This window comes from Colletotrichum higginsianum, chromosome 9, assembly GCF_001672515.1.
Source record: "Colletotrichum higginsianum IMI 349063 chromosome 9, whole genome shotgun sequence".
NCBI classification, from domain to species: Eukaryota; Fungi; Ascomycota; class Sordariomycetes; order Glomerellales; family Glomerellaceae; genus Colletotrichum; species Colletotrichum higginsianum.
In genome coordinates, this window is record NC_030961.1 from 3,986,030 (window position 1) to 4,006,887 (window position 20,858).

Below are 20,858 nucleotides of genomic sequence, written 5' to 3' on the forward strand. Positions count from 1 at the left end.
AGAGGCAAATGAGCGTATGAGCCGCCGTCGCCGTACGAAAAAAAAACAGCTTCAGAAAGGTGGAACACTTACAATCAATCAGGCAAAGGATATAAAGTCTCAGATTGATGTAACGGAGCAGTTACAGGTAGAAACAGGTCAGAGTAGTGGTCGTGCGAGGAGGACAGAAACACGCGCGCGACGATGTGGCATCTGTGGAGAGACTGGACATAATGCTCGCACATGTCAGAAAGTTGAATCCACCTCTGAAGAAGAGGATTCTGAATAGTTTAAATTAATTTAAGGCGTTGTGGTTGATTTCTCTTACACTTTGTCGTACGGGTGCTAGAAAAGTGGCTCACTCACTTGTGTGGCTCACTCACTTGTGAACTACGTTACTCTTATAGTATATAGAGTTAAAGATAATAAATATAAAGACCCCTCTTTTAATAAGGGCCTTTACTTCCTTCTTTATAGACTCCTTAAATAGAACTCTAGGGGTTATAATATTCCCTTACTTTAAAACTTAATAGCTAGCTTAAAATTAGCTTCTTCCTTTATTAATATAAAGATTATAATAATATTAGTCTCTTAAATTAGGATTATTCTATTAGAAGGCATTTTGTATAGTTAGCCCCTTATTTATTTAAGTAAAGGTAGTATAGGTAATAAAGGAGTAGAATTTATAATAATAATAGTATTCTATATAGTATTATTCTTATTAGTAATAAATACCTTATTTATAATTGCATTACTGCAATTATTAGGGACTATAATAGTATTATTTAAATTAAAATAGTATAGTTTAACTACTATTAATTAGAATACTCTTGTACTATTAGTATTAATAGTATAATTCTTACTATTAACTATAAGGAGGTAGTAAGGACTAGATTATCCCCCTTTTTTATACTATATATATATAAGGAATTTAATCTCTACTACTTTTAGTACTAATATATTTAGTCTATTATAAGTAGTTAGTATATTATTAATCTTCCTAATTGCATAAAGTTTCTTAATAGTTTTACTTACTTTCCTAATAGTAACGTACACGCATAGCGAGTCGGCCAACATAGCGAGCCGGCCACTCCTTATCGCTAGAAAAAGCCCCTTTTCTAACTATTTATTAAAAAGTAGATTCTTAACTAATAAAGACCTAGTTTTTAGCATTAGATAACGATAAGAGTTAGATTTTAAGAAATAATAGTATTAAAATTATTATCTCTTTCTAGCCTATATTACTAAGCTTACCTCTTATCTAGGCCTCTAGATAAGAGGATTACTAAGAACCTAGGGTTAGGAAGAGACAATAATTTCTACAATATTATTTCTTAAAATCTAACTCTTATCGTTATCTAATACTAAAAACTAGGTCTTTATTAGTTAAGAATCTACTTTTTAATAAATAGTTAGAAAAGGGGCTTTTTCTAGCGATAAGGAGTGGCCGGCTCGCTATGTTGGCCGACTCGCTATGCGTGTACGTTAGTAGTATATTAAATAATATTTAGTAATAGAGGTAAGTTATAAGTAAGTTGCAAGTAAGTACTAAAGACTAGTAGAATTAAGACTATACTATTTAAGCTTATTATATTATTAATAGCTTTAAGTGCAAATTAAAGAATTAACTCCTTTACTATTCTTAAATAGTTATATTAAATAATATTATATACTCTGCGCAGTATTATATAGTATCTCTCTATTTTACTAATACTATAATATACTTTAATAGGAATAATCTTTAGGCTATAGGCTATTACTTTAGTCTCTTAGTAGAATTTAATAACTATAAAATTGCAGCTTGCATTAGTAATAATTTAATTTAGAAGCTCTTAGTATGTATTAATTTATACTACTTAAAGAGCTTCCTATACAGACTTTACTATTATATTAAGTAGGAAGTATTTAGTATTAAATACAGTAGCTAAATTAATAATATAAAGAATAGGAATATTACTATTAAGGTATATAATATTAATAAAAATCTTATAATTAAAAGTATAGTTATTATAAATAGTAAATTTAAAGTATTAAAGTATACTACTATTTATTTAGTATTAATAGTATACTTTTATAAGGTACTTAATTGCAATTATTTTAACTTTATAACCTACTTTATAAAGGACTTTATAGAGTTATTAGACTAAAGAATAACTAAAGTAATAATATAGTTAATAAAGCTTAGTATCTATTAAGTAATAATTTGCAATAGAGTACTTAGGAGGTCCTAAAAGTATTTATAAATATCCCTACTTGTAGATTATAAGTACTAAGAGCTTCCCTTAGTATATAATATTAGCTAGATTATTAAATTAAATATAAAGGCAATTTATATTATAAAAGTATAGGAGAAATAGAGTATCTATAAGTATAATATAAAAGTTAATTAGACTAAAAGAAGTATAAACTGTAATTATTCTAATTAAAAGAATAGAATTACTACTACTAAATTAAATTTTTACTTCTCTAATTTATAATATATTAATTATTATATTATAATATATTTATTAAAGTACTATTACCTAGTATTAACCTACTGTAGAGAAGTTAGTAGTACTAGTATTTAGAAGAATACTCTAGAATACCTTTAATAAGTATTAATTAAGTATAAAAGCTATTACTTTACTCTTTAGCTTCTTATAGTATTTATTAATCTTTATTAATTAATAATAAGTAGACTAATTAGTAAAGTATAATATAAGGGCCCCTCTATTAAAGCTTTTCTCTCTAAAGACAGTAGTACTAACTATAAAGGTATTATTATAACTGCCCTCTTTAAAGTCTAATTTATTACTAAGGCTAGTAGTAGGAGTAACCTTAAGGTAGTAATAAATATCTTTATTACTAGAGCTATTATAGTTATACTCTTTATAGCTAGTAAGGAAAAATATTTTTTTTTTTAATAGTTCCTTTATATACTTATTACTCTTAAATTTTGCATAAGCTTTACATTATTTATTTGCAGTATAATATATAGAGTAATATTTATACTAATAATAAATGTAATACTTCTTATTAGTTAGGGGACCTCTATTACAACTATTGTCTAAAAATGTATTATCTTATAAAAGTACTCTTTTTCTAAAGTAGTTATTTCTACTAGAGCTATAGTATTATTAATTTATAATATATTAATTATTCCTCTTAAATGTATATTATTAATAAGGGACAATATATATTATAATTGTAATTAATAACTAAAGCTATAAGTAGACTCCCTTAAGTATAGGGGCTAAGTTATAAAGGTAGAAATTGTACTCCTTAATTCTAATATAGGCATTAAGAAGCTGCATCTTTATAGCTTTCTTATTCTGCATACTATTTAGGAGTACCCTCTATATAATTTTAAATTACTTAATAAGGATCTCTAGGACCTCTACTTTTAATTTATTTAAGTTCCTCTTATTAATATTAATAAAAGTAGTATTCTACTATTTAGAGATATACAACTACTTTATTTAGGGGGTCTTAAAGTAGTTGTAGACTATACTTATTATAATAGTAAAGTTCTTAATACTAGGCTTATAAATATATTAATAATAGAAGTTAGTAGTCTTATTATAAAGCATTAATAAGAAAGTAAGAGTATAGTATTATAGCTTAATATTAACCTTTATGTAAGTATTAAGAAAGATAGCAACTTTTATATTAAAGATATTATATATCTCCCTACTGTATTTTATCTTATTTATATTTAAAATGTATATAAAATTACTTAACTATTTCAACTGTATATAGTCCTCTTTATTACTATAAGTATTAGTAAAAGCTAATAGTAGAGGTAGTAGGGAGTATAGGGATTCTCTTTAATACTAAGAGAGGCTTTAGCTAAAGTAACTATTATAGTTATTTTTATTACTACTAAGAATGTATTTATTATTATTAAGTCCTATAAATAAGAATCTTACTAACTACTAAAGTTAAGTATTTATATTAGAGTATTTCTTAAATAGAATTAGAAATACTTTATACTCTAATAGTACTAGTACTAAATATTATAATTAATTAGTAGTATTACTAAGTAATTCTTTTATAGCTTTTGCATTATTAATAGCCTCCTACTAGTACTCTTAAATGCAAGCTATAGTATTTTAGTAATCCCCTTATAAAAATAGTACTTTTATAAAGATAATATTAGCTCCTATAATATTATAGAAGAAGTTATTATTTTAAATAGTAATTCTAAACTTTAAGGTATTCTTAGCTACTTTCTCTACTTCCTTATATAATTACTTATAATAACCTTAGTATTTAAGATATTTAAAAAGGTTAGTAGTAATATTCTCTTAATTCTTAACTATATATACTCCTTACTTGCAGAGGGTATCTCTTAGAGTCTCCTTTATAATATTCCTAGTAGTATTAAATATATTAATAGTTTATTTATTAAAGTCTCTAATAAAGTAATACTAGAGATTTTAGCTAATTAATTTATTATAATTCTACTAGGTAATAGTATAAGTAATATATAAGCCTATTTTCTTTAGCTCTAATTAGTCTATAAAGACTTTATTAATATTACTCTATATTTTATAGTTAATAAAGTATATAAAGGCTAAAGGAATAGAAAGGAGATTAGGAGTTATTAATTCTATTATAACTAGTAGTTATTATAAAGAGTCTAATAGATTAACTATTATAATAAAAGATTAAATAAGTAATAAAGGAATAAAGGATAGAGTAAAAAATGTAATAGTAATAATAATAATCTTTGCAAGAGTACAGTTGCATTATTATTATTATTTTTTTTTTTTTGCATTTTAAAGACTAAAATTCTCTAGCTTAACTTTATACTTATACTTTAGTATCTTATTATTAGTATTAAGGCCTGCAACTTAAGTAAAGAGGAAAAGAAAAAGAGGGTAATAAAGAATATAAAGAGTATATTATATAGGTTTTATAGTAGTAATAGTCTACTAGTCTATATAATAATAGTTATAATAGTCTATATAAAGAGTTTTTAAGTAAAGTAGAGGGGGAAAATTTATATTATAAAATACTTATTAAGTAAAAGCCTAAGCTTTATAAGGTTAATTAGTAGTATAATATAATGTACTTAAAAGTATTATTAATAATTAATTAAATAATAGAAAATAAGTTTCTTTAAGGTAATTTTAATAGCTAATTAAATAATAGAAGAGATTATTATAGTAATTTTAGGGGGATTATAATATTCTACTAAAATTCTCTTCTTTACTTAGTATATTTATAGTTAAAATTAACTACTAATTAGTATTAGTATAAAGTAGATTAATATATTAATAATTTAGTAATAATTTTACTTTTAAATTAGTAACTAGCTATAAAGGAAGGAGGAATAACTAATAAGGGTGCCCTACAATAGGCTAGTAAAGTAGGTAGCCTATAGTAGGGTACCCTTCCCTTAACCCCGAAATCCTCCCTTAATGCCGAACTGCCAATTCGGCAGCACTAATTCCTGCAAACCAACATTATTAACTACACTAGAGACCCCTCATTAGCTCTAGGTTTTCAGTCTCTTTTTTCTTAGGAAAAATCTTTTTACAGACAATTAATAGGAACCCTCAAAAGGGACTGTCTTGATTCAACCAGGTCTATCGGCCAGAACATGACGTACAATGTTTGTGTATCCCTCAGAGGCACACCGCCTAGGTTAAGGGGGAGAAAAACACACAAGACACAGTCTAATGTGGTGTAGTTTACCTCACAGCTTGATATTCTGGCATGACCTTGGAAAAGCTGACTGTTGCTAGTGGAACGTCGGCATCTCAGTCAGCATACAGTGCCTTTCCTGCCGAGTTGGTAATTTGACACGCAGCCGGCAGATGTAGAATGAGCTCTCAATACGAGCCTGCCTTCGGATTAAACAAGCTACGCATGTAGTAGTAGGGGGGGGGGAGAGCAATGATGTCGATTAGGGCTCGGGGAAGGCTTGTCGCGTAGGCTAAGACAATGAGTAGTGTCTTTGAGCAAGAATACACCAGAGCCTTGGTTCCAGTGGCTGAATGTCGAGTTTAGCGTAAGGTGTATGAATTGGGAAAGTCGGTATTTGCAGACATACATGCATGCGTGGTTGGTTTTATTGCTTGGCCGTATGTTTGTTTACAATAACAAAACTTGCCAAAAGATGACGGTTAGGTTACACCACCGCAGGCCTTGTATTGGGTCTCTTTACAAGGCAAGTAGATGTGTTGTCGAGAACAAAGCCCTGTTCCCTGATCGACACGACGCTTCATATGTTGTTGGTAGGCTGATAAACGAACGACCTGTCTCTGTCTTTCTTTCCCTCTCTTGCTGCTGTACTACCTTGCACAGAAATTCAACAAGTCGTTTTGTTTGCCTCGAAATAGTGACGACGAAAGGAACCGCAAAGACTGTCGAGATCAGCTGGCGACCCTCGAAAACCCTCAAAATGGTGGCAGTCGAGAAAGCCGAGGAAGCTGGAAAGCTCTACGAGATCTGGTTCGTCGCTTTCCACCGTCGCGGTACGTAACTCTCCGGCGACGATGATCCTCCCTCGGCTGTTCGCAGTCGTCCCCTGTTCCGAGCAGCCGTACGCCGCAGACATGCAGCCCTATCCTTCTGACCATCTTGTTCGTCATCCTGTCCGGTCATTGAGGGACGCCGGACGCGCATATAGACTAACGACAGGTCAAAAGGAGTCCTCCCATGAGTGTAGGAACCACGATGGAGGCTGGGCAAGTTTGTACGTTTTGGGCTTGGTTTGCGAATCTGCCGTGATTCCCTTGGATGGGGGGGGGGGGGGGGGGGGGGGGCGAAGCTGGCACGAGAGATACGGACTACAGTCTACCAAAAACCGACGGCGTGGCATGGCGGCGGAGATGGAGGTGTCCTCCATTTTATCGGGGTTTGTGTTGTTGAAATTAGCACCATGTCTCGTTCGTTAGGACGCAGAACCCATGATCGTCGCCCAATAGCACGTTGTAGACAGGTCGACGTTGCCGAGGTTCGATGAGGGAGGGGAGGTTGGAAGGATGGCAATACCAGATCTGGAACGAGCACCTTTGGTCTTCTAGTAACGTTAGCCTGGAATAAGATTTACAATGTGCCATGGATTGTTGGTCAGGTAGAAGTAGGTGGTGGCGTATACGCATCCTGATATCTCAAGAGGGCTTGAGCCAGGGAGGAGAGTGTGCGGAGCCAACGCTCGTTGGTCTCTTGACTGATGGTAACACAACGAAGTCGTTGGCATGCAGGCGGATCAAGAACGGGGTAGCTTCAGTCACCTGGACCCCCAAGGGTCCCTGGCCAGGTGTGATTGCCCTCCTCCGAAGCCAACGACAGAACGCGGCAAGGGAGAGTGAAGACGATGTCTCAACTGTGGTCGCGGGAACATTGCACGTTTCCCCCGGGATAAAGTGCGCTAGGACGCATGAGACAGTAGTAGACGAAGACCGCCGTGTCGGAAACGGGGAAAGAGAGAGAGAGAGAGGGGCGTGTGGGAATCGGGGAACAGACGGCAAGCAGATCATCTCACGGCGGTGCGCTTGGAGAATGTCACTTGTTTGTTTTGAAGCTGCAGTCAGATCCAAAGATTGTTGACGAGGAGCTAGCCACACATGGAGGGAGCGACACGAGGCTTCGCCAAGATCGATGGAGGCATCTTGGCGTCCGGTGGCAGGCCGTAGACACGGGCACACACGCGGATGGTGAAAGTGTAATTCCTCGTCCGCCTTCGTCGGATGGCGCTTAATGAGGTCTCGAAGCCCGATTCGAACCGCACTCCATCCGAGGCCATTGGATGATTGTGCATTCGGACGGACGGGAGAGAGGCTAGGGGGCTTAGGGCGAGTGAGTGAGCTGGGAGCGAACAAGAAGATGAGCGGACAGAATGAGTGAGATGCCGAGATGTTGGGATGCTGAGATACGTAGCTAAGGCAGCGGAACAATCACCGAGCAATGATCTGCCTGTGCTTCACAGCATCTCGCAGGAGTGACATAACTGTGTGGAGTCTTGCTCCATCTCATGTCAATCACACGCGGGCATCGACATGGGGCATTGAGGCACAGCAATGAATGGATGGCATCGGTGTCATTTCTGAAGCTAATCTGCCAATCTCCTAGGAGGAGGCTCGACTCGACCTGGAATGACAGCAATAGGACGGGAGGAACCAGGAGGCACGGGTATGAGTGAGACTGGGGAATGGACGTTGAGAGGTCTCAGTCATCGGGACCCAGCGCTAGCCCAAGTCAGCAGCACAAACCGAACCCCCTTGACGAGTTGGCCGCCCGTCTCACCTCCGCGCTTCGTGAGTCGTGCGGCCTCCTTCCCCGGACGCTCATTCTCATAGGAATCGGGCAGTCGAATATCTCCCGACTCACTCGCCCACTCCTAGATGCAGTCAATGCCCTCCCTATGCAGTCAGTGTCTATACTACGCTCCCTAGTTCGTTCCCGGGTCTCATGGACGTCGACTTGCATGCCCTTGGTCTCACTCTCGCGTCTAGAGCCGAAATGGGTATTGCGCCGGCAGGCGGACCAATCGCATAGCCGCCAAGTCGCTCCGGCGCAAAGTACCGAGTCGAAGCTCGACCGAACGGGGATCCAGGACCATGTTTTTGGCCAATTCTGCTTTTCGATTCATCACTGATCCGTCGTCCTCCTTGTCATTTGAATGGTCATGACCCGTGGATCCCGTCCCCTTTTCCCCGGCTTTCTTCCCACTAGGGAGTACGAAGTAATCGTAGTGCAGAGACACGACGCCTCTTTCCCCTCCCCCTCGCCATCCACACGGATACTGGTCACGGGGAAGGGGAGGCGAGAGGTGAGGGAGGCTCCAGTTCCTCCACACACCCATCAGGATCGTGCCTTTTACCCCGCAGCCAGAGGCCGGGACGAACCCACTTTGACCTTTTGTACCCCGGATTCGACCCTGGCCTGTGTGTCAGTGTGGTTCTGATGAGAATTGATAGTGAATGGTTGAGACCTGAGAGAAATGGGGAGGGGAGATGCGGCCACCGGGTGAGAGATTGCCTCTTGGTATTCGGGAACGTGGGCGTATTGTCGTATGCCCGCCTCTGTTTCTCTTCCAGTCTTCCATACTCTCACTCGCTGTCGTCTTTCTGCGTCTGTCTTTTGTCTCTGCGATTCAGCTGTTACACTGTCTCTCTTTCCCGTTGGTATGCGTGCCAACAGCGTATCTGCCTCTGTGTGCCCGGTACCCGGTATCGAAATGTCTCTTGTTGTCTCGGAGGGTTAGTGGGAAACCATTGGCCCCATGCCACACCTACACACACACACACACACACTCACACCCACCCACACACAAGCACACAAACACAAACACAAACACAATTCAGACTCTTGATCCTAATGCGGCGATGCGGCCACGCCCTGGTTGTAGGCTCGCGGAGTGCGACTTTCTTGGTGTCCCTTGCCCTTTTCCTTGTCGACAAGCTTCTTCCTGGGTTTGCTCGCCGCCACCCTCGGTATCTTCTCGTCTTGTTTTGAGTTTGATTGGACTCCCCCGCAGCACCAACGAAGAGCAGCATCGGGGGTGGTCCCCCTTCCCCTCCTGCGGTCCGGGGGCGGGGATGTTTACCAACCTGCACCAGCTAGACCTCTTTTCGAGTCTTTTTTTCTGGGGAAACGGGAGGGAAAGAGGACGCCGGTGGTTTGGATGGCTTCCAGGCCGAGTCTTGGCCCACCCGGGCCTTGTGTGAGTTTGTGTGTGTGGGTTTGTCTTGTCATCGAGGCGGGGACGAAAGGGTCGTCGTGTTCGTGGAGTAGCTGACCGACTGAACTGGGGTTGGTTTGGGATCCGGACGGATACAAAAGGGCTGTGTGAGTATCGTTATCGAACATCGCCGTCTGATCGGATGGTTCCCTGAGTACCTACACAACATAGATAAACTCCAGGATCACCCCCTTCTTCTCGTGTCTCTCTTACCTGCAATTGCCTGTTCCGCATCCTTATTCGAACGGCATTCTTGTGTCTGTGTGACCCAAAAGGCCCAGACCCCCAACGCAGCCCCCCTCCTTTCCGTCTCCCTTGGCCGAAGTCTGAAGTGACGCACATCTTGCAGCTCCCGCTGTTCTCCGCACCCCCTCACCGCGTTGAATTTTCGGTGGATAGCAGTCCCTCGTCAGTCGTGCTGTTCTGAGATTCCGGTTCTTCGGCTGTTGAACACGGCCGAAAGAAGACATCTTCGACGACGACGACAACGACAACGACGACGACCGTTACCAAGATGGATCGATCCTCCCAGGACCCCGAGAAGGCGGGCTTCGAGCACGCCGACGATATCAGGACCAGTTCCCTCAATGAATCCCAAGATATCGATATCGATGCCGGCTTCACGCCCGAGGAGCAACGCAAGATCATCCGCCGTATCGATCGCAGACTCGTCGTCACCGTGGGCGCCATGTACTGCGTCTCGCTGATGGACCGGACGAACCTGTCAGCCGCTGCTATTGCGGGCATGACCAAGGAGCTGTCTCTTCAGATTGACAACAGATATGTGAGTAAGCCCTGACGATATGAAAGCAGCTCACTTTTGTGCGTGTGACCAATCGTGGATTGGATGAATGACTGACCTTTGTGGGACTTGAACAGGGCATCGCCTCTCTTCTCTTTTTCATCCCGTACATCATCTTCCAGCCGCCCTCGACCATTGTCGTCCGCAAGATCGGTCCCCGTCTTCACCTCGGCGGCCTCACCCTCTTGTGGGGTGGCGTCATGATTGGAATGGGGTTCTCGCGCAAGTACACCCATCTGTATGCCTGTAGAATTCTGCTCGGCGTTCTCGAGGCCGGTTTCTTCCCCAGCTGCGTCTACCTCCTCAGCACATGGTACACTAGATGTAAGTTTCCTTCCTCTTTTGTGTGTGTATGTGTGTATGTATGTGTGTGTGTGCGCGCGTGAAAATCCCCCATCTCGTGGCGGCCGGAAGCTGACCTTACACGTTACCTTCCAGACGAGGTCGGCAAGCGATACTCCGTCTTCTACCTCCTCGGCTGCGTTGCGTCTGCTTTCGCTGGAATTTTGGCCTATGGTTTGATGCAGATGAACGGGCAGCAGGGCCTCACAGGTTGGAGATGGATTTTCATCATAGAAGTTGAGTACTCGATCGCTCCCTGGCCTCCGTGTGAAGTGCTAATATTGTTGGATATAGGTGTGTTGACGTGCGTGCTTGGTCTCGCGGGCTACTGGCTGCTTGTCGACTTCCCCGACTCCAAGCGCAAGGACTGGAGCTTCCTCGGCGAGCGCGAGCGGGCGTGGATCGTCGCGCGCGTGAACCGTGACCGTGGTGATGCACACATGCCGGCCTTCAACCTGCGGAGATTTCTCAGCGCCGGCGCCGACTGGCGGATCTGGGCATACGCCATGATCTTCTTCAACACGACGACGGTCTCGTACGCGCTCGCCTACTTCCTTCCCATCATCCTGCAGATCAACATGGGCTTCGACGTCGGCGCCGCGCAGTGCCTTGTCGCACCGCCGTGAGTAACCGAGCTTCCCCTTTCTTAAAAGTTGCAAGTCAGTTGATAATAGCTTAGTTATGCCTTTGCTGGTTTTATCATGTTTGGAACTGCCTGGCTCGGCGACAAGATGAAGTTCCGTGGCCCTGTCATCCTCATCAACATGCTCTTCTGTATCGTCGGCCTGCCCATCATGGGCTTCCACTCGAGCGCGGCGGTGCGCTACTTTGGCGTCTTCCTGACGACGGCAGGCGCCAACTCCAACGTGCCTGCCGTCATGGCCTACCAGGCGAACAACATCCGTGGCCAGTGGAAGAGGGCCTTCTGCAGCGCGACCCTGGTCTCGTTCGGTGGCATCGGTGGCATCGCCGGCAGCTTGCTGTTCCGTGAGCAGGACAAGCCTCATTACCGTCCGGGCATGTACGCCTGTATCGCCTGCAGCTTGTTGACCGTCATCCTGGTTTCCTTGTTAACCCTCGACGCCTACTTCAAGAACAAGAAGGCCGACCGGGGCGAGACGGAGCTCGAGGCTGATGATGTAAGTTTGCCGCTTCCCACCCCCGTGTGGCCCAGACCAGACAGACGATTATTGACTTGTGGTTTTCAGGAGGGCGCTCAGAGAGGCTTCCGGTACACCTACTAGGGTGTCTTGCGCGGACAAGGGGGCGTTTTGACGACTAATGAACAAGAGGTTCGGTTCGGGGATCTCAAACCGTTTCATGAGATTTGCTGGATGTCGAGCCACCACCGCCGTGAGGTTTATATAATATCCGGGTACCAAGGCGTGTGCTTAAGTCAATGAAGAATAATGAGAGAAACGAAAGCCTGGAGGGTGACATGCGAAGGGCCCTCCCTTGTGATTTATGTGATCCCCGATGCGGCACTGCGGTAGCACGGAATAGTAATCATTATGGCAGCTTTGAAGTGAATTGCCGAGGCACGCGACGGCGACGACAGCGGCGTTAGACGAGAGACGCATGGTTGGTGGCTGCGACATTCGTGTAGAACGGCGGAACATGGCGGCGCTAAGCGTTTTCGGCGACACTGGTTGGACGAGGCCGTTCCGGCGAGACGGCACAGTCCGTGTAGGTCTCGGCGCCGTGGGGGCTATCGAGAGGTAACCTCCGGAGGGGGCTTGAGTTCGGTTGCAAGCGCTACATAAATCGCTCCGGCTTCTACGAGTACATGAGATGGTTGGGCTGAGGCAACATGTGAGTCTATGCCATGCCATTAGTGCCTTACGAGGTTTGCATCGATACTGACGACTGTTCAATGTGGACTTCGTGTAAGACCGAGGGGCTATCATTCGTGTCGCTTGCATGTCTGTTGATGACATTGCCAGTAAACCAACCGGCGTACCAAGACACAGCTTATCGTCCACAACACATCTCCCGCATGTCACTGAAGCTCACATCGTGCGTTCTCAGCACCATGTCCATGATGTATCGTTTGGCCCGTTAGCTACACGGCAGAAACAGGATATTGGATTCAGCATCAACGCCGCAGTTCGACGGTCCAAAGGTATTATGGTTCCAGCGTTGGGCCGGACCCCCACGGTTCTCTTGCGTACGTGCTGGCTAGACACATCAATAACAATTAAAGGCGGACGAGCTGGCGACGTGAATGCGAGATGGCTGCGGCATGGCACTGGGCACGGGGTTCCTCTTCTTCTGGGGGTAAACGACCCAAGGGACCGAGCATACTCGAGCTTAGGTTTGCTCCAGTAGCTCGGGTAAAGCTTCAAAGCTTTGAGGGGTTCACAGAGACCAGAGATGCGACGGCATTGATAACACGTTCATACGGGCCCATTGAACTCCAATGAAGGTATTCCCCGGGCGTGTTGCTGTGGATCGACCCATGAGAGCAGTGCTTGATGCCGTCCCGTGCGTGCCCTGACCTCCAAATAACAGACGATGTAACTGGCCTGTGCCGTTCGCTCAAGTTCTTTGCGGCACCTTCAGCATAGGGATGAACGCCTTCTTAAATGGACGAGAGACGGGGAGTACATTTTTGTCTTTCGGGGCCAGGAGAAAGACAGCCACTGAGATGAATTGATGCATGAGCAGCCATAGCCAGCGACGTCACCTGTGCAAGGTCGATGGGAAATTTATGCAGAGCGCACGAAGTCATCGAAAGGCCGACGCAAACTGGAGAGACGACTCGTAGGTATTCGAAAGCTGACATCTGTGTAGAAAAGGGCAAGTTAAGCTTGGCTCGCTGGAGCCAAGAGGAGTAAGCCGTCCCTCTCAAAGCTCGGCTAGCCACTGAGGTCTGAGGGGTGATTTTGGTATTGGAATGAAGGGAGATTCTCTTGCAGTTTTTGCTCGGGTGAAATGGCAAAGAGGTGCGAAGCATAGTGGACAAGAGCCACGGGGGGAGAATGAGAATGATAATTCTTGGCAGGGGGGAGAGAGGATATTGGGCAATGAGGCAGTGTCTCTTGGTATTCCTGACGCGGGTCGGTGACACGTCGATGGTTGTGAGTCGTGAATCGTGATAGGGGGGCAGACGGCGACGGAGACGGAAAATGGGAAAAAGAAAGAGAAGATAGACATAGAGATGAGGGACCAGCGGTATGGGAGCCGGGAAGACGGAAGCCGAAAATGGCAGATGACCCGCTTATTAGCCAGGGGTTAGTACGTGGTAGGCCAATGAAAACCGCCTCATTGCCGTTTGTCGCTCTGCTGGAGAAGGTACGTCTCACTGCTGACGAACAGGAGGGACCTGGATGGGAATGGGAGAGGCCGGGTACAAAGTAGTATTCTACCACTGCCGGTGGGGATCGCAAGCCTCAAGTACCCTTCCACTGAGGATGCGCGTGTCAGTACATGAAGCATCAGTGCCCGGAAATGTCTACCTAGGTAGTCCCTCCATCCACATCACCACGGCACTCTCAAGTACCTCTTCGCGTCTTTTTGTATGTGACGGTACCTCAAGGCGCAATAACATAGTAACCCGCCGGGACAAGAGCAGAATAGGCGTTACCGAAGGGTCCGGCTTGCTGCGCGCAGTGAAGCCACCTTGTGTCTCCTTTTCCCTTTCGTCCTCGTTGTGGTCAGGAGCCTGCTCAAATCCCATGCCATTTTCTCTCTTTTTTTCTACCTTTCTTTTTTAACTCCCCTTCTTCTGTTCATCCTGATCCTACATCGCTTATCGACTCCCGACGACCCGTCTCGATCGGTCTAGAGAGAGAGAGTGTGTGTGAAAGAGAGAGACTCTCCCCCGTCCCGCCTTGCGTCCAAGTTTACCGCCCGCCGTCCCATCCCAAAGGCACGAACAGCGAGCGCGACGACCAACCATCACGACCTTCATCAACCAGACAAACTCTCAGACCCCCCTTTTGCCGCGACCTTCTCGCCCCAAACGCCCCCCCGTCTCTCGTCCCCACGCTTCGACGCACGTAGGCATTCGCTTGCTCTACCGTACAACCCAACTCGCCCTACCTCACCGGAGACAACCGACCCTCTTTCGTCTGCTTCGTCCGAACCTCGCCAATTGCATCGCGACGCCGTGACGCCCCCCCGCTCGCCCGGCCCAAGTCTGTGACACGTCTGGCTCCAGCACCCGACACGTCTGCACAGGGGGTTACGGCACGCTTCTGCCACTTCGAAACGCCCGTCATGGCGCGCCTCTCGTTTTCTACGGCCTTGTTGCCGCTGAAATCTTCCTCCTTGATCGCCGTCGCTGCAACAATCCTCACATCTCTCCCCATGGCTCTAGGTCACGAACACGGCGTCAGCCACATCCAGGAGGGCGAGACCGTCTCGCAGGAACCCATCGTAAGCAACGACGACCACCTTGCTGTTTTCCATGGCCTGGCCGAACGACACGTTGCCCAGATAGACGTGGACAGACACGTACGGAGCACCAGAGATGCTGACTGAATGTTGTTGCAGGACACGACGCTATGGATACACATCTTCATCATGATGCTGGCCTTCGGCGTCATCTTCCCCGTCGGCATGGTGCTGGGAGTAAGTGGCCAACCCCTTCCCAACCAACGCAGCCAACAACCTCTTGTCGTCTCGCGCGCTCTGCTGACGTTTTGCTTTTCCTTTTCCCCCTTACTACAGATGACCAAGAACCGCTGGCATGTTCCGACTCAAGTCCTCGGTTCCGCCCTCGCCATTCTTGGCTACTTCCTCGGCCATATGCACCGCGGCCGACAATTCGTCGCCCATAACGTCCACGCCTCCTTTGCGAACTGGCTCATGATCATCATGGCCGCCCAGGTCGGCCTGGGTGTCTACCTGAGGCTACATCTTGAAAAGGGCATCAACGGCCGCATCCGCCGATTCATCAAGCCCGCCCACGGCTTCCTGGGCAAGGCCTCCCCCGTCCTGGCCTGGACGCAGTTCCTGTTTGGCGGCATTACCTCGTTGGGTTTCTGCCAGGGCGACCACCTCGGCCAGTGCTTGGCGCACTTCATTATGGGCAGCGCCTTCATCGCCTACGGCATCATCCTGACACTGCTGCTCCTCGTCGGACAGCTGTGGATCCGCCGCAGCGGGCGGTCGCAAGAGTTCTTCGACAGTATCGTCATCGCGGCGTGGGGCTGCGTCAACACGTTCACCGAGCACCGGTGGGGCACCGAATGGGTCAGGAACGACTGGCAGCACACGACCATGGGTATCATCTGGTGGTGCGCCGGCCTCGTTGGCATCTGGCTCAGCCGCGATCGCGACGGCAACCCCAAGCGGAACTTCATCCCCGGCTTCGTCATCGGCATCACTGGCTGGGGCATGTCGGCCCACCCGCAGGACCTCCCCATTAGTGCCATGACGCACAACATGTTCGGCAAGACCTTGATGGGAGTCGGCATCACCCGTGTCATCGAGGTGGCTTTTGTCGTCAAGGACGCCACAGGCGTCTCGGCCGATGGACGCCAGACGAACAGCTGGCAGTTCATTCCTGTCTTTGTAAGCCGCCGTCACCCGCCTCTTCCATGTCACATTTGAAACCAACAACTAACGGTCTGCAGCTTTTGTACGCGTCTGGTTTTCTCTTCATGGGCGCCACCGAAGAGCAGATGGCCCTCGTCGCCAACTCTGGTCTCGACCACGTTTCCTACATCCTCATCCTGTACTCGTTCGCATTCCTGCTCTTCCTCTTCACCATGATGCTTATCCACCTCTTTGACCGCAACGCCAACACGGACGGCAAGGTCGTCCTGGAGAATGGTGTGCCGGTAGTCAACGGGCGTCCCGGCGAGAACCGCCAGGTACGTGATGCCGAGGAGTTCGAACTCGAGGGTCTCATGAGCGACGACGAGGACGAGGCGCGCAAGGGCCTGAAGGACGACACGGACGACGACCAAGGTCTGGGAAGCCCGAGCAGCCCCAGTACGATTGGCAAGAACAGCGACCGAGTGGCGCGGTGAGGCAAGGCAAGGCAAGGCATACATAGATCTAAACATATATATACATACAAACACGGTTCATGGGCCTTTTGAAGAAGGATAGACGGGGATGGCGTATCTCGCATTCAGGTTAGGCGTTTGGTTCTGGGAGACTTACGCACTTGTAATGGGATGGAGAGCAAGCGTCTGGACGGACAGGAATCTTGCATTTGCAGAGTTTGACAATCAAGCCCCTTTCCCTCCCCACAGCCTCTCCACCTCTACACTACAGATACATACGCACAATACTACTTGATCTGCCCATCATGGCATTTAGGTTATCTTGGAGCGAAACTCCTTCAGGGGGAGATGATTAGGTAGAGTTGATCTGGCGGAAGTTTGTACGAATAAAAAAAAAAAACAAGAACAAAAACTCACCTTATTTGGGCACAAAAACTCGTCTAGAAACACCCGAGGCTCAACGCTGGTGTTTGCTTTCCTGCCGCTTCATCTCAGAGTTAGGGTGGCACTCTCGGTGAAGATAGACAGCATATCTATGTGGGGGGCATGGTGAGGGGCAGGTGGGAGGTCCTAGGTACACGGTGGGGCCAACTATCGAACCGGCTGAGTCATCAGCTAAGAAGTTATCCTTGCCTTTCACAAAACTTGAGCAAACCTTCAATCGAAGGAGAGCCTTTCCATTCTGCCACAAGCAAGATCCAGAAGCAAAAGAAGAGAAAGAAGAAGCAAAAAAACACCCGCAAGAACTGTAGGATTGTAATGTTGAAGGAACTACCTAGGCACAGAGACAGACACAGACACACCAGTACTGAGTACTACGCAGCAGGACATCTTCCTTCTTCGCAACATCTGCTTCAGCTGCTGCTTCCTGCTTGCTATGCTACTATGGACCCTTACAGCGTAAACTGGGAGCAAGGATGCGACTCTGGTCTCTAGTGATAGCTACTGGATTGTTATCTTGCACAAGGCTGCCTTAATCGGCTCAGCCATCAAGGGAATGTTGGACACGAGGAACAACTTCCGCAATGCCGCGCTGGGTCGGTGCGTCTTTTTGAGGAGATCAATGGCGTTGTTCTCGAAATAGTCTGCGAGTACTTCCCATACTGGCACTGGTATTGGTATTGGGAGCGAGATGATGTCCCCGATATGGACACTCCAGTTGGGCTGTGTCTGGAACTGCTGGTGGCAGCCGGCTGATTACCTGGGTCTGGACAAGCAAAACACCGGCACCATCTGAAGAGGATGAAGACACATGAAGTGGGTGGGGTAAACTACACCTTCAACCGCCCACCCCTCGGGCACGCTTTGCTGTGGTGCGGAGTACTTAGAGTCTGTCGCCTGCATCTCGCCGTGAAGCCCCACTTAAAAAATTCCCAGACCAGTCGAACCCTTGATCGCATCTTTCGTTCTGCCGCCGCAATTCTCGACCAAACCTCTCCCTCCCTCTCCCTCCTTCTTTCTCTCATTTCTACTCTTACTCTCTCTCTGTCGCCGAACTTTCTACACCCGCCGCAATCCTCCCCACCTCGATCAACACAACCGCCACAATGCCTTCCGTCAAGAACCCCAACGGCCCGTCCAAGAACCGCCTGGCGAACCGGGCCCTCGGCGCCAAGATGCAGCGAAGGAAGAAGTCCGAGGCGAACCGCAACAAGATCCTCAAGACGGATGCCATGCGCGGCGCGAAGCCCGGCCTGGCGCCCACCAGCGGGCCCAACGCGCCGCTGAGCAAGAAGAAGGCCAAGAAGGTCGAGAAGAGGATCGCCCACGCGCTGAGGAGGAAGATGGCCGCCGAGGGCGAGGTTGTCATGAAGGGTGGGTGCCGTCTTTTCTCCTTTCTTTTCTTTTTCCCTTCGGGGAGAGGAGAACAAGTCGGAGGGACAGGCCGGAAGCTGACTTTTGACAGACGTTGAGCCGATGGAGGAGGACAAGCCCGAGGAGGCTGCCGCGGAGGCGGAGAACATCGAATAGATACGCACCCGGGGAAGAGGAGGAGAGGTTGGTAGACGCGAGCCCGCCGAGGCCCTCTCTGGGCTTTGGGCATGGATGGGCATGGGGATACCAGGTCTTAGGAAGCAGTCATGTCCATGCTTCGTGAGTACGTTCTCTTTTCCTACCTGCCGTGCCATTCTCAAACTAACCCGGCCAAGTCTAGAAACTGCAAACCGCAGACGAACCAAGTCCAACCAAAATACACACGAAATTGATACCCCCAAAAATGAAAATATTCTGTTCCAAAACCACTGACGGACATCTTTCTTTGCACCCCAGTCGCTTCAAGGTCCTGCTACCTGTGAAATCGCCGCCCGATGCTGAGCTGAGGGCGGCCGCCATCGTCCCATTGTTCAGTGTCCATGGTCGGAGCCGGGGCTGGAGCTGGAGCTGTAGGCGTTCCGAGACGCGAAGTGGTCGATCATCAAGCGATACTGGCGTTTCATGCAGGGGCTCATCGGCGGCGACGCCTCATCGAAGCGCTCCGGGCTTGCGGTAAACCGCTGTGGACTTCCGGTGAGCCAGGTACTTTCGCTGCTGTACACAGATTCGGACCTGGGGCTAGGCACCGCCGCGTTCTCACCACGGCCTGCGACCGAGACCTCTGGACCGAGGTACGGAATCACCGAGTTTTCCACCGGGCGGGTGCTGTTGTCGTCTTCTTCTCCTTCTCCCTCAGTCGTCCGGATGCCCTCGTCCAGCACGCCGGCGTCCATGGTGGCGTCCGCCGCCGCCTTCCGCCACTGCCGGAACAGTGTCTTGACCTCCCTTACGGCGCGATCCTGCTGCGCCTCGCCCAGGAACGGATCGTTGATCTCATTCGTGACGCCCGCGTTGTTGTCTTCATTGTCGTCGTCGTCCTCCTCCTCCTCCTCCTCGGCGCCGCTGCGGCCCTCAACCGGATCTCTCGCGTCCGGCGTCCCCACGAACGACGGCACGCGACCGAAGAAGCGATCTTGGAGGATGGCCTGGCGGAGGATGCTCGTCCTGGCGAGCTCCGCGGCGATGCGGCGCTCCGCGAGCCGCGACTGGCGCTCAAAGTGCGTGAGGAGCGCCGTGGTGTCGAGGCCGCGGATGATTTCCGACCTCTTGAGGCTCCCGTCGGGCCGGCCGGGCCTGGAGCGACTGGGCTTGGAGCAGCTGGGGGTCGAGGGGCTTGGCTTCGAGGAGGACGAGCTCGTGGACGGGGGCGGTGTGGCGAGGGCTCGCAGGACGGAGTCGCTGATGCTGACCGCTGAGGGCGTGTTGATCGGCGTGCTGGAGGCCTGCGATGCCAGGGACATTGAGTCTTCCTCGACCTCGTCGTTCGATCCGGCAGAGAAGCGGCTGCTGAGCGTCTCCTCCAGCCAGAATCCTTCTTCTTTGTCGTCCTTGCTCATCCGCGTCGAGCCCGTCTTGTCAGCGTTCCTCGGTTCGGTCTTCTCAGCATTGCTCTGACGGTCAAGCGACGACGGCCCGTGGTTGCCTGACGACCCTTCGGACAGCTTCTGTTGCCGGCCTCGATCGATATCCCCGGGGTGACCCGTCTCGGCAAGGGACTCCGGAGCACTTCTCGCGATAGTGCGCATGGCCGTGACGAAAGGCTTCGCATCGCCGGCGACTAACTCTACGGAAGGCTCAGGCTGCGGGGCATTGTTGTACAGCGGGCCACCAAGGACCCGGATTGCCAGCCCGTAGACCATGGCGTGGGCATCCTCCCAGCCTTGACCGTACCCATTCTTGTCTGCGCTTGGAGGCTCCGCGGAGTTCTTCGAGCTTGTCCCCTCCCTGAATAGCTGACACAGGGCCATGAAGATGTTGCGGGTGACGCGGCGGTGCTCGCCCGTAGCCGCTTCCGCCAGGCGGGTGCAGACGGCGTCACTGCCTTTGAAAGGCCGCCCGTTCAGGGTGAAGTGACTGTATCCAGCGGGAGCGCCGTCGTAGTTGGGCAAGATGCATCTCATGACTCGTGGTTGGGTAGGAAAGTCTTGATTGGAGTCGGATGAGTCGTGGTCTAATCCGTCGGCGAGTCTGATATGATGGTTAAGTGCTCCAAGCTTGCGCAGTGAGTGAGTGGCATTACTTATAGCATTCCGGTTGTACCTGCGTGATCTGATATCATCTTCCA

General features: G+C 47.8%; 5 protein-coding genes across 5 annotated transcripts; 4 read left to right on the forward strand and 1 right to left on the reverse strand.

Moving 5' to 3' along the window:
- Positions 1-10,169: 10,169 nt before the first annotated feature.
- CH63R_13419 (Major facilitator superfamily transporter) lies at positions 10,170-12,043 on the forward strand (the record flags this gene model as incomplete). The annotated part of the gene is made up of 5 exons (XM_018308393.1): positions 10,170-10,439; positions 10,535-10,781; positions 10,896-11,421; positions 11,479-11,938; positions 12,008-12,043. The coding sequence occupies 5 exons, from the start codon at positions 10,170-10,172 to the stop codon at positions 12,041-12,043; spliced, it is 1,539 nt and encodes a 512-aa protein (XP_018152810.1).
- Positions 12,044-15,020: 2,977 nt separating this feature from the next.
- Positions 15,021-16,780, forward strand: CH63R_13420 (Integral membrane protein; the record flags this gene model as incomplete). Its single annotated transcript, XM_018308394.1, has 4 exons — positions 15,021-15,179; positions 15,297-15,374; positions 15,474-16,319; positions 16,382-16,780. The coding sequence occupies 4 exons, from the start codon at positions 15,021-15,023 to the stop codon at positions 16,778-16,780; spliced, it is 1,482 nt and encodes a 493-aa protein (XP_018152811.1).
- Positions 16,781-17,756: 976 nt separating this feature from the next.
- Positions 17,757-17,996, forward strand: CH63R_13421 (uncharacterized protein; the record flags this gene model as incomplete). Its single annotated transcript, XM_018308395.1, is given in 2 exon segments — positions 17,757-17,842; positions 17,852-17,996. Coding segments are annotated over 2 exon segments (231 nt in total).
- Positions 17,997-18,306: 310 nt separating this feature from the next.
- CH63R_13422 (uncharacterized protein) lies at positions 18,307-18,730 on the forward strand (the record flags this gene model as incomplete). Its single annotated transcript, XM_018308396.1, has 2 exons — positions 18,307-18,574; positions 18,666-18,730. The coding sequence occupies 2 exons, from the start codon at positions 18,307-18,309 to the stop codon at positions 18,728-18,730; spliced, it is 333 nt and encodes a 110-aa protein (XP_018152813.1).
- Positions 18,731-19,104: 374 nt separating this feature from the next.
- Positions 19,105-20,694, reverse strand: CH63R_13423 (Amidohydrolase; the record flags this gene model as incomplete). Its single annotated transcript, XM_018308397.1, has 1 exon — positions 19,105-20,694. One exon carries the CDS (start codon positions 20,692-20,694, stop codon positions 19,105-19,107), a length of 1,590 nt encoding a protein of 529 aa, XP_018152814.1.
- Between the last annotated feature and the right edge of the window lie 164 nt (positions 20,695-20,858).